Source organism: Acipenser ruthenus, chromosome 23 (genome assembly GCF_902713425.1).
Source record: "Acipenser ruthenus chromosome 23, fAciRut3.2 maternal haplotype, whole genome shotgun sequence".
Classification (NCBI taxonomy): Eukaryota; Metazoa; Chordata; class Actinopteri; order Acipenseriformes; family Acipenseridae; genus Acipenser; species Acipenser ruthenus.
Genome location: NC_081211.1, coordinates 4,381,170 through 4,393,524, shown reverse-complemented (window position 1 = coordinate 4,393,524; position 12,355 = coordinate 4,381,170). Strand labels below are relative to the sequence as shown.

The following is a 12,355-nucleotide window of genomic DNA, read 5'->3' as shown; positions in this document are numbered from 1 at the left end:
TTCTGTTACATACATACAAAACCTTTTTTTTTTTGGCAGCTTTTTTCATATAATTATTTTTTTAAATAAAATAATATTTTGCACTGAACACAATACATCTTACAAAAAAATAAAAACAATATGTGCAAGATCATTGGTTACACTACACAGTGCATTGACACGTATGTGCTTATCTCAAACTTTTTTTTTTTTTTTTACAAAATATGTTTAGTATTTTTGAAGTCACATCCTTTTTATGACTTTTACATTCAGTGTTCTTACTAAAAAATATTTTATCCAGCAGGTAAATATCCCTGCACAAAATACATATGCTACATGTTTTACACTTATTTACATGGCTCTTAACAGGATTGCATTTTTTTATGGCCAAATAAGCTACCATGGTCAAAATCCGGTTTACAGGGCTCAAAATTAGCAGACAAGTCAATCTGGGCAAATAAAATAGGTGTGAAGCTATCTTAAAAGAAAAAAAAAAATACTCAAGGAAAAGGTAATTGATTCTCCCCTACATAATACTCGTCTTGCATGAAAAGAAACGAGGGTGAACTGGGGAAGAAAAAAAATAGGGCAGTGACAAAATAGGCATGATATTGGCAAGCAAACATTAGAGACCTTTTATATGTAAACAACTGAAATCACAGATTTGGTTATTCATAGCCAAAACCCTAATGCTGCAAGATACTGTATTTCAAATTATTAAAAAAAGTAAACTATACCTGAACTGGTTTAATATGGCACTTTAGATTGAGCCCCATAAAAATCAAAACACAAAAATATTGAGACTCTACATAAGACATCACTACAGAAGTTTGGATGGCTACACTGTGATAAATTGAACACACAGATTGACCTAATAGTGCCAATTCAGAATGTCTAAAGACCAGCACGGATGCAACTCCTATAGTGCAGTGCGCTCAGCGCAATTAAAAAAAAAAGTACAAGAGTTGCGGTACAATGTCTAGAACAGAATACGGCTAGTTACAGACCGCAGTTCATGTGTAACCTGTGCATATTGCAGCAAGATCTTCCAAAGTGGCTTGGTTGATTGCTACAGCCGATCTCATTAAAGATGATTCCTATTCTGCCTACCATTACTGAAGAAACAGACTTGAATATTAGTTTCAAGCCCTGTACAAGTCAATACCCTTAGATCAATTTCAGTTGTCTAAAGCTCAGGCCTGAACTTTAAGTAGGGTCTTCAGCTGGAAGGTCATCATCTCTCTATGATCACAAGGCGCCACTGTAATGGATACCCAATGGCTTGGTGGCTTAGGAAGAACACTTGGTGACGGTGGCTCACTGAACTTGGCTCCAGCATAATTTTGGTTACACTGCGCTTTAAAGAGCGCATTAAAGCGGGATACAGCTGTATCCCAGTTCTGGTTGTACGTGGCAAATCGAACAGTGTTCTTCCTTTCCACCTGCACGGCCTGCCGTGCGTCAGGAATCAGAGGGTACCAGCTTTGGCCCTTTTCTCCCTTCTTGGCATGAGCTAATCTCATTGCAGCAATGTTCTGATTCTTATTCTGCTGTCTGCCAGCATGATGGTTTTTCTTCCGAGTGCCATGTTCCGGGTGGGAAACTGGAATGTTGTATCTCTCACCACCTCCCATTTTTGCTTATACTGTATGTCACCTAAAGAGATGATAAAAAAAAAAATAGTATTGTGAAGTCGATGAATTTAACACCCAGTGACAATTCGAAGTATACATTGCAGTGTATATGCAGTAATAGTTATTTACAGCTGGAACTAGATCCATCGCACTGCAGTCAAACACTACTACTCCCACCAACCCACCACTTATGCAGCGACAGGACTGGTTAATGTGGATTACTGAATTGTCTTAAAGCATAGGTTGAATGACACCTATAAAAAAATACATTACTTAAATGGTATCATTTAGTCGCCATGCAATGCATATGAATTTACGGTAAAGAGAAAATGTAGACCTGGTCCCCTTAACTCGATAACGTGTTTGAGAACTTGGACACATCAACACAGGTGACGTGCCTTACCAATCATATCTGCCAGCAACAAAGGACTTTCTGCTGTGGTCTGCCCAAGACGCCCCTCCCCCACATCCGCCCAACAAGCCAACGCGTTCTCCAGCTGTGCCTTTCTTACCTCTTTGTTATCGTGAAGTAGCAGGACTTGTTGGATTCCTCCTTTCGTGAAACTTTTTCTCCAGTTTGGCTCCAGGTCGGCGAAGTTGGTATCTCTCCACTTCTCTCTGATCTCGTCAGTCCTGCGGTGGTTTTCGTTTTCATGTGCCGAAAGTTGGTGTTAAACCGTGTACTCGAGTCGTACATCAATCTCCTCGGCCCACGGGGACCCCACAAACCAAATCCTATAAAATTAAAATAAACCCAATCTCAAATACGCTACAGGACTTTTAATGTTCATTCGTAACCCAGGAATCCGAATAACGACCGTGCGTCTCCAGTATTCGCGAGGTCGATTAACATCACAGATATATACAATTCAAGATGGAAGAAAATAAACTAGGCTTAGTTTCTGTTTGTACAGAAACATGTTTAATATGTAGGGCGATTTTGAAATAACCCCAGTTCACACAATACACCCCACAAGCAAGTAAACAGCGTTAGAAGTTGCAATTTGTATACATTTGTGTTTTGCATATAATGCTATACATTTGAGTTTCAATAAAATCACTGTAAACAGTTGCAACATTTCGTTGGTTAATAAAATGCACATGAACTACCTTTTCAAATATCGCATGGGGAAAAAAAACTAGATCGCACTCAGCTGAAAACCAAAACAAAGACAAACGGCTTCTAAATATGGCGTCGGTATATTATCAACAACACAACTTTGGAAAAACCTTAAACACTTACCGACTCCCCCTGGCTTTTCCGTCACAATATTTCGACAAAAGATGTATTTCAGAAAATATGTGATATAATAAGAAGGTGGGATGATTGATTTGATATCGGTCGTGAAACTACTCGCGGACTAAAATTAAATCATAGAATTCAACCTCCTCCTTCCTCTTCATAACCTGTGTGCAACAAAATGGTATCCTGAGTTGAATAATATAGGGCTCCGAAACCAGAAATTGGCCAATCGTGGCGCAGGCTAAGAGACACGGTCCAATCAGCGGGAGTGTTTTCGAGTCGCCAGACGCCTGTTGCCACCCGCTTGACGTCAAAGAGAAAGCAGATTTCGGTCTAGAGTGGAGTGTGTGGTGTTCTGTGGTGTTGTTGAGTAGAATAATGAAATTAAAACGCAAATAAAGATTTCATTGATTCAATTTAGATAGCTGTTTTTATTACAAAGAGTAGTTTGGAAAGTACTGTAAGTAATACTTGTAGCAATTCCTTACAGTATTAACTGTAATTTATTGTAACGCTACTTGAATGCAACCGCTTTTTACCAAATAATATCGGAGTAAAACTTTTTGGGAAAAGCGGGTTTGTTCAAATTTACTTTTCATTCATGATTAAACACAATACAGTGCATCATTTGGAAAGACGAAAATAAGCTAAACAAATTACAAAGTTTCGACCAAACGTTTTAAAGGTAATTTATAGAAACACATAAAGAAAATAAAGCATTTGTAGTTAAATACATAATTTCATGTTGTATTTGTGGATTTCTCAGTTTGATTTTTTTTCCAATAACATTTAATTGAACAATATTTTAATTATAACCAAGAGAAATTGATAATTGTAAAAAAAAAACCCAAAAAACTATACATCCGTCATGACGAAACCAAAACAAACGGAATATGTCCCGATATGGAAGTGCGAGAGTTTGCTCGACTTTCTCTTTTTGTGAAACGAGACACCGTGACGGCAGACGTTTGGTTTACACATGTAACTCGATTGAAGTATACATCATGTTAAACTATAATTTTTCTCATTCGTCATACAGTGTGTCATTTTTATTCTTATTTCTCTTTTTTTTTGTGAAAAACAGCACCCTTGTTTATTCTAAAACCACAATGTCCGCAGAAAAAAACACACCTCTTAATCCCTTTTTTTCTTTTTTTCTTTTGTTGTTTTTATCTAACGCTTTGTTACGAAAACGATTTAATCTTGTCATGCAGTTGGTGCTTCGAGGCAGAGAGTTGTGGATCTTGGAAAGGGTGTGTTTTACACAAACAATTGTATCTTTTGTTTCCTGAGCAGTAATAAAAAAACTAAAAAAACACCCATTACATTTTATCACACATATTTGTTTACTCCAGCTCGCAGCTACTGTCTAACCTGTCTGTATTTTTGCTTTCCTTGATGTTAGTTTTAAAAATTGTTCTAAAAAACTATAGCTTGTGTTGTCACAGAGATAGCTCAAACTAACCAAACTGCTTTTAAAATGTATTATGCAATTGGAATCCCTGACATTAATTTATATATTATATAAAAGGTGCATCTCCCTGTTTCAGGCCAGTTTTAGTCAAGATGGGTAAGAAAGTACACCAGACAGACTTTGAATGGAGGCTGGCTGGTGGTTTTGCATCTACATGTGCACAAGTGATGTTTCATAGTGATTAGCCTCAAAAGTTACAAACCATTAACAACAAGCCATTCTGTAAAACAAATTTCCACCCCTAACTACTCTAAGTAGAAAGAAAGATCTGTCAGCAAGCCCTTGCATCTTGAGGCAAGACCCTCCTGGCAGCCCATGATGACCCTACACCCTAATGACAGTGAAATGGTGAGTGGTTTATAATGGTTTGTCCAACTCGATACACACTCTCCACTGCTGACACGTTAACACTGGGTGGATAATGAACAGTAACCTCTACAGAAGGCACAAGTCCATTACCTCCCACAAATGAAATTACATAATGATTGAGCAGCAGCTGGACAGCTTTATTTCTGTAATAAAATTTGACTAATTAAGTAATTGAAAAGTGACTGGGTCATGTATGCTAGACAATGACTAGTCTGTTATTTTTAGCAGGAAAGAAAAATACAGATTGGGACAGTAGCTGGATATGTTGCTGAACTGTACTTACAGGCCTTCATCAGTGTAATAAAGGCACAAACCACAATGTCTGTCAGCTTGACTTGACTGAAGTCGATCTAAATACTTTGGTAACATCAATACTTGTGTTTTCCTTTCATGGTAAAAAGTATAATTCCATGCTGGAGTTAATCTTAACTTTCTTATTTATTAAATGTTTTAATACCTCAGCTTACTTGTTTCCATGCCAAACGTTGCAACATACTGCACAACAGTTGTTTCCTTAATTCTTGTTTCTCACAGCAATTCAGTTCCTCGTTTGTAACTTTAAAGATCCTTCCTCATTCTAATTAGTAAACCAAGACCAAAAGGACACAAACCCCACAAGACCTTGGTCCACCTGGAGGAAGAGGCAAGTTTGTAAATCTCAGGCCCACGTGACAAAAGGGCAGCCCCCCCCCTTGATGTTACTGAGTGCTGGGCCCTCAGCAGGGGTTGGGTGTGGAGGTGTTTGGGAAAGAACAAGGCAGGATATCACGATGGATCAAGTGGCACTGCAGTAGATCTTCCACACATGGCTGGGGTTGGGTGTGGGTGTGTTATTAGAAAAGAGACCGCATCTAATCTCTTGTTACCATCTCACAGCTTCAGTGGGGGCGCGTGGTTTTCTGAAGACATACGGCTTGAACTGGGATCACATTACACACGTTTTAAATTTAGAAATGTTTAGTTTTTTTTGTGCATTATTCAAAATCAATTTTAGAGTTTTTAGATCATACCGTTGAGTTTATTTCTGTTAGTTTACTAATGTGCTCTGCAAGTGAGCATAAGATAAACATGTTTTTTTTTTTTGTGGTTAATTCAGTATCTACTTAAATACAGAAAACAAGATTTGATTTGATTTGATTGTAATTAGACAGGCAGGTTTTTCTGCCCTCTTCATTAAAAAAAATAGGACATCAAATGTAAATATTCATCATAAAACATTGCCTTTCCTAATGAGGAGTGAGTCAGCAACAGTTTTTTCTTTCACTGAGGCAAGCGTAAGCACGCTCTGGAGAATGTCGATTGAGATTACAGACACAACTTGCTGAAATGCACACAAACTTTCTAAAATCCTACCCTTGGGCCTTTTCTAAAAGCAAATAACAGCTAGTGTTCTGCCTGTGCATGATCAGCATTAACTCTGAACAGTGATGCCACACCTTGGTTAAATGCATAAAGCAGAGTCGTAGCAAGAAATACCCATTGACATCTTTGGAGATGCATTATTGGGTCCTGAAACCTTTGACCTGTTTACCCTTTGACCTATTCTGGTAAAGAGAGACCCGATTTGGATGTACGTGGTGGTGTGACTAGGATACATTTAAAAATAAAAAACAGTTTGTGAGAGGTCTCCCAGGCTCACTTCACATAAATACCAAACCTTTTCAAAATAAGTTTATGATTTGGACCCTCAGCATCTATGGAGTCTTTTCTGAGCCTTGTGTGCTCACTCAGCCTACCCTGAGAATGCTTTACTAACCCTTGACTCTGACACCTGAATGAAAACCTGTTCAGAACTAAGACAGGACCATAATATCTGCTGCACAAGAAGTATGTTTATAGTGTGGTGTCAGAAGTCTGGATACCTTTAACAAAATTAATTATTAGAGTGTAACACTAAGGAAAGGTAACAAAACCAGTTTTAAGGCCTTGTTTTTATTATTTGAGTTTTTTTTGTTAAGACAACAAATCTGGGCTCACCCAGTCTCAGTTTTATAGATGCGTGAATAGGCAATAGGTATCAGTGAGCAACTACAATCACCCTCTCCATTTGTTCCTGCTCAGTGCAACACATCTTTAGATTGTGTAGGCAAGAGCAACAAAAACATGCTGGGTGTCTTTTTATGGCGTCAGGCCTGTGATGTCACCTTTGAGTGTGAAATACCGAATACTAACAGGGGTTGGACAAAAACACCTGCCATAACACTGTCAACACAGTGCAGCCAGGACGGAGGAATACAAAACCAAGTCTGCTCTGTAGAATAGACAGAGTCACCACTTTCCTCTTGAAACATCATACATTTGTATATGGAATTATAGGATTCAGTTCAAGGGGTCCCTGGGTTTTTGCTGCATGTTAACACTTACTTGGTGGGCTGAGTTCACAGTTCATTTTCAATGCAATATTGGCTTTTCCATTACTTTGTTAAGGCTGTATATCTTTAGCAGCCCCAGGACTCCAGATATTTGCCTGTAAATGCACAGATAAGCACAATTACTGGGTAATTATTCAGACTCCTGCAAATCTAGCTAATCTGGTTGTCTCAAGAGCCTCGCAATTCAGAGGGCACTTTGAAGAAGGTAAACGGCATCATTTAAGCATTGAATTAAATGTTGGAGTTTTGAAACATTTAGCACTCTTTTTGGAGAGATTAATTGATTGACAGTATTTGGTTCTGTTAAAAAAAAACATTCTGTTGATTCCTAGTACGAATCACTTTCTATGAGAACAGTGTTCTTGCTAATTATAAGTAAGATAATACAATCTGTATTTTATTTAAAAATAGGACTTTCAAAACATGAACGTTATAAGTGTATCCCATGTTTCTTGCCTGCCAACTAAGTAAACTGTTACTGCAAGCACACTTTGACACCAGCCTTGAAATTAATCATTATGTTTATAAATTAGGAATAATAAAATGTCTATGTTTTATTATATGTTCCAGTTAGCTACTATAGATACGTTTCTAACTAAGTCGTGGCTACAAGCGTTAATGCCCCTTGCCATAAAAACTGGGAACATAATTGCAGAGAATTGCAGCTCAAGTACGGTAAATCATTAAATAAGGCAGAGTGCTCCATACGGTGTAAAAAATAGTTGTTCGTTTTAAGTATTTAAAATGAATTTATGACGTCACCATTTGATCGTTTACTTGATTAATTCTTATTGAACTGCAATGGGTGGATTTGTGACAGAGACCACGTAAAACTGGGAAAATCATAAAATACTTCTTAAAAAACAAAAATACTGGAATTGGAAATTCAACAATTCGATTGCATATGTGTGACTTTAAAATAAAAGACACGGCGATTTATGAAGGAAACTTCGAATTTCAATGATCAATGCAATGGATTCAAACTATTATTGCTGTGCTTATGTTGTGCACATTACACTTTGAGGCAATAAAATATTGACACAGCAGATGGCGCTGTTGGCAAAAGCTAGTTCATTAACTGTGAGGGAGTGACGCACCAGAAACCCATTTGAAATGTGAACTGATCCTAAGGATTACCCCATTTGTGACCATGTCTGAATTGATTTCAAACCTCTAAAAACTGACCTTATGTTTAATTTCTTAACTATATTTAATATATTCTGTATGATTCTCTAATGTTGTATCTGCTTGGATCTGAAATTAACCATGCTTACTAACTATTCCAACTTTTCCTCAAGGGTGATTGTGGTAGGTTGGGTGGGGAACTATATTAGCATTGCATTGAAGCCCATATAGTCTTGTTCACTGTGCAACTCTAATATGCTTCCCCACAATCAGCCATTTTGTACCGGAATAGTTAGTAACCATGGCAAATAACGAAGTAGAAACAACCACAGAGGATCATAAAGAGCACATACGGTGCTACCCCGTTAGTGTGGTTGTTGGGGTCCATAATTAGGAGACGGCATTATTTGCGTTTCGCCTTATAATCAATATTGGCATTTTTGTTCCGAAATGCTTTACAATGCCCACAAGCCAAATTAATATTGTAGCGTACAGTGGAAAATGAAGGCAGGAGACACACACAGTTTGCAGGTACTCGAATCCACGGTTTATTGGGACGTTTATTCCCGGCTGCTGTTAGCCTGAGCCACACCAAAAACAACTAACAGCAGCTTGTCTCACTCTTTAGCGCAGTGCATTTCTTTCCTAGAGCAGCCCTCTTTGGAGTCAATCTTATCAAGAAAACCTCTTGAGTTTTTCTTCGCCTTTTAGCCATCCACGCAATGTAAATTCTGCAACATTTATATCTTTTGAAATTGTTTCACCCTTTCTTACTCTGTCCACTGCATCGAGTTGCATTTGAACACAGAAAGATTTTTGTTTTTTTGCAATGCTTCGTAATGTATATCTGGAATGTTCACCCAACCTTTGCAAGTAAAATTGCATTATGGGGGAAATGGGAGTCATGACCTTACTGTGTTATAACCGATTCCTCAGTATAATAGGTCACGTTATAATGGGGTAGCACTGTAATAGCATATTAAACAGGTAAGAAATGAAATATCAGGACAAGGTAGATGATCTGTAGGAGGATATTCACAAGAGATGACCAATAAGAAAATGCGCTAGTTTACGGCAGGACCGCAACATGGAAAGAATATATGGAGCACCTGTCTGAAGAACTTCATGTAACTTTCTGCAGTAATATATGTATTTAGGTTATACAATACTTGCTATACTCCCAGTACACCTCAAAGTCCTCTCTTGTCAAAAATCTATGAGCATTGACCTTCAGGTTTGAAATGGGCAGCATACTATCTCCTATCATGTGATTTAAACAGGCAGTTGCTGCTATATTTGGAACAGAGCCTGTGTCATGATTTAAAGACTTGTTTTCATGCACTTGTGTTTTGGGTCATTGTAATGCTGAGTTGAAGTATGCTGCACCCACGATTTTCTATTGATTTCCAACACAGGTCCTTTGCTGACGATATCACATTAACTCATTTTGCTATTGGAGATTATGTGACAAGGACACCCACTCCACCGCTGTGGATACAAAATGACATTATACATGTCTGGAGAGCGGCTGATCCAATTGTTATGACATTTGGTTCTAAGAACCACCTAGAAAAGAGTTTAATCTCTCTGATTGCCTTGATTTATCAGTGCTTCTGGGATATACTGTCTGTTGTTGCCTTTTATTCGATTAACAGATCAAAAGGGAAATTAGATAAGCGTCCATGACAGACTCTTGAAGATAAATTCTCTCGTAATTAAATCTGGTGGATAGTTTATATTAAAGATTATTGTGATAATGAAGAATGGCTACAGAAAAATTTGAAACAATCCCACCGGAACCCCATTATAATCCCAGTAACTATAACACAGTGGATTAGGAATAACTAATACCCAGTGATCCTGTTACAGTGGTATTGGTAATGATATGGTACCACGCCTTTGCTTTGGATCACAGCATGCATTCGTGTGAATTAGTTCCTGCTATTGTGACACCATTGGTGTGTCATCAAAGTGTGAAATCCGTACCACCCTACCAATTGCTATCTGCCCAATAATAACTGCATTGTCAGTGTAGTCACTGCCATTGAATTAGCACGCAATTACCTAATTGGGGAATGGCTACACCTGTGATTGCTGGCAGGGACAGATTTAACCCCATCCCTGCCAACCTTACATTCCCCCACACATTATGTACACCAGCAGGGCTTCTGCCCTGCCACAGTAGCTTTAAATTCTTATCTATTTATAACACTCACAATCCTCCTAGTACAATTGCTCAAATGCTTTAATAATTAAACAAAGCCTGTGTTAAGGTGGGTTCATCAGTTCTATTTGCCTGCTATAGACATATTGGCATTATCTTAGAAGTGGAGTAGCTGCTCCCAGAAAGCAAAACTTAAAGCAAAAAAGAAAGAAACATGCAGGACTGAAGCACTTACATGAGCACAATCATTTCTCAAAAAGGTAAAAAAACCCATTATTTTCCATTCATTGTCTGTTGAACAATAAGCAGTCTCTTCTTGTCGCCGCCTCCTCTCTCTTCTGGCAGCTGGATGTGTCTGTTGTTTCTGATATGGCCTGACAGAAAGACAACGTGTGCACTGCCAGGTTCCATTATAGGAACCCCACTGGCATTTCAAAAGCTTTTAAATCATTTTGTAACTGTCTCCCTGCTTATAATGATCTCATGTAAATCACTAAGTGAAATTGGCAGTCTCTTTTATATTTTAACGGTTGCATTTCATTTTTGTCCTGGTCTGTATTTTCCATGTAACAAAGAAAGCTAGCACAAAATAATTCAGCATCTATAGCATACTCTCACAACATTCACATTAGTGTATAAAGTGAGAAGACACCTGACATAATTAGTAAGCAAGGCAGATAATGTTGCCAAACTACCAAAGATAATTAAAATCAACTCAAGCAATTAATTGTAACTCAAACAATTAAAGTGAAAGAAACAAGGAAAGATTAATTATCTCCAGTAGTATAATTAGGGCTACCATATGACTCCATGTACACTCGGACAGTTCAGGCTTTTCAACTCACATCCCAATGCATTCTGGTAAGTGTAGTCCCACTGTGAAAGGTACCTGAGACAGGTAAAACATACCAGAAAGCCTTGCGCTGAGTTGAAAAGCCTGAACTGTCCCAAACTGTCCCAGTGTACATGGAGTCATGATGACCCTATGTATTATGAATAACTATGAGTACCATTTTAATTTGAATAAACCTTAAGCATTTTCATTAATTGATCTAAACAGTGGTGGATCTACATGCCCATTAACCACAGTATAACAGCACTATGGAGTGTAGTCAAAAGGCTGGTAATGTACAGGATTCGTTAATAAAGGATAATAGGATCTAAAGAGATCTTTATTTTTAGAAGTGGTATTTCATCTGTTGTAAACGTCATGTCGATTTTCAATGGGTAATTGCTTTTGTATTGTGTTCTGGCTGTTTTATTCTTTTTTTTATTTTTTTGGCAGATTGAAAAGACAATCGATAGAGACATGAGAAGCCTACGCACTGTCTCAGTTTTAATGATTTAATTCCTTTCTTTCTATATAATTGGCATCTCGTGTGGCACTGCCTGTTCAGCTCAAGAATGGTGTGTGTCTTGAATGGACTTGTGAGCTTTTCTCTGAGCAGAGATGCGCTGAGATGTCTTTTTTATCTCCCACAGTGGAAGATATCCCTGGCAATGGGGATACAGTGCAGCTGGACGCACCTACAGACATCGCACATATATCTCTGGAGAACCACTTGTCCCATTGTGATGAAACTTGGTACTGACGTTGTTTTTGAGACTAATCGTTTCTGGGGATACAGCAGCAACACAGCAGCTAATAGCAGATATCAGGCTTAAAGAGCATGGAAAGCAAGAGAGAACAGGTGGGTCTTGAGAGTTGATTTAAAGCGAGCGACTGTGGGAGCACCACGCACCAAAGCTGGGAGAGAGTTCCAAGAGTCGGAGCCATGAAGCTAAACGAGCGTTCTCCAAGTGTGGTGCACTTTTGCTTGGGGATAACAAGCAGGCCAGAGTCGGAGGACCTCAGCTTGCGGGCAGGGACGTAGCGGGTCAGCAGGTTGAGGAGGTACTCGGGACCTGTGTGATGAAGGGCATTGTAGGTGAGCAGGAGAGTTGTGAAAACTATAAGACCCCCACTGATCATTTTAAAGATTTCTGATATGCTCC

General features: G+C 38.4%; 1 protein-coding gene and 1 long non-coding RNA gene across 2 annotated transcripts; both read right to left on the bottom strand.

Moving 5' to 3' along the window:
- Positions 1-1,172: 1,172 nt before the first annotated feature.
- Positions 1,173-1,613, bottom strand: LOC117412839 (proline-rich nuclear receptor coactivator 2-like). Its single transcript, XM_034021420.1, has one exon. The coding sequence runs from the start codon at positions 1,611-1,613 to the stop codon at positions 1,173-1,175; it is 441 nt and encodes a 146-aa protein (XP_033877311.1).
- Positions 1,614-2,304: 691 nt separating this feature from the next.
- On the bottom strand, positions 2,305-3,171 carry LOC117412856 (uncharacterized). The gene is made up of 2 exons (XR_004545977.3): positions 2,857-3,171; positions 2,305-2,348 (listed from the first exon to the last, which is right to left on the bottom strand). It is a non-coding gene; the product is annotated as an uncharacterized LOC117412856 (long non-coding RNA).
- Between the last annotated feature and the right edge of the window lie 9,184 nt (positions 3,172-12,355).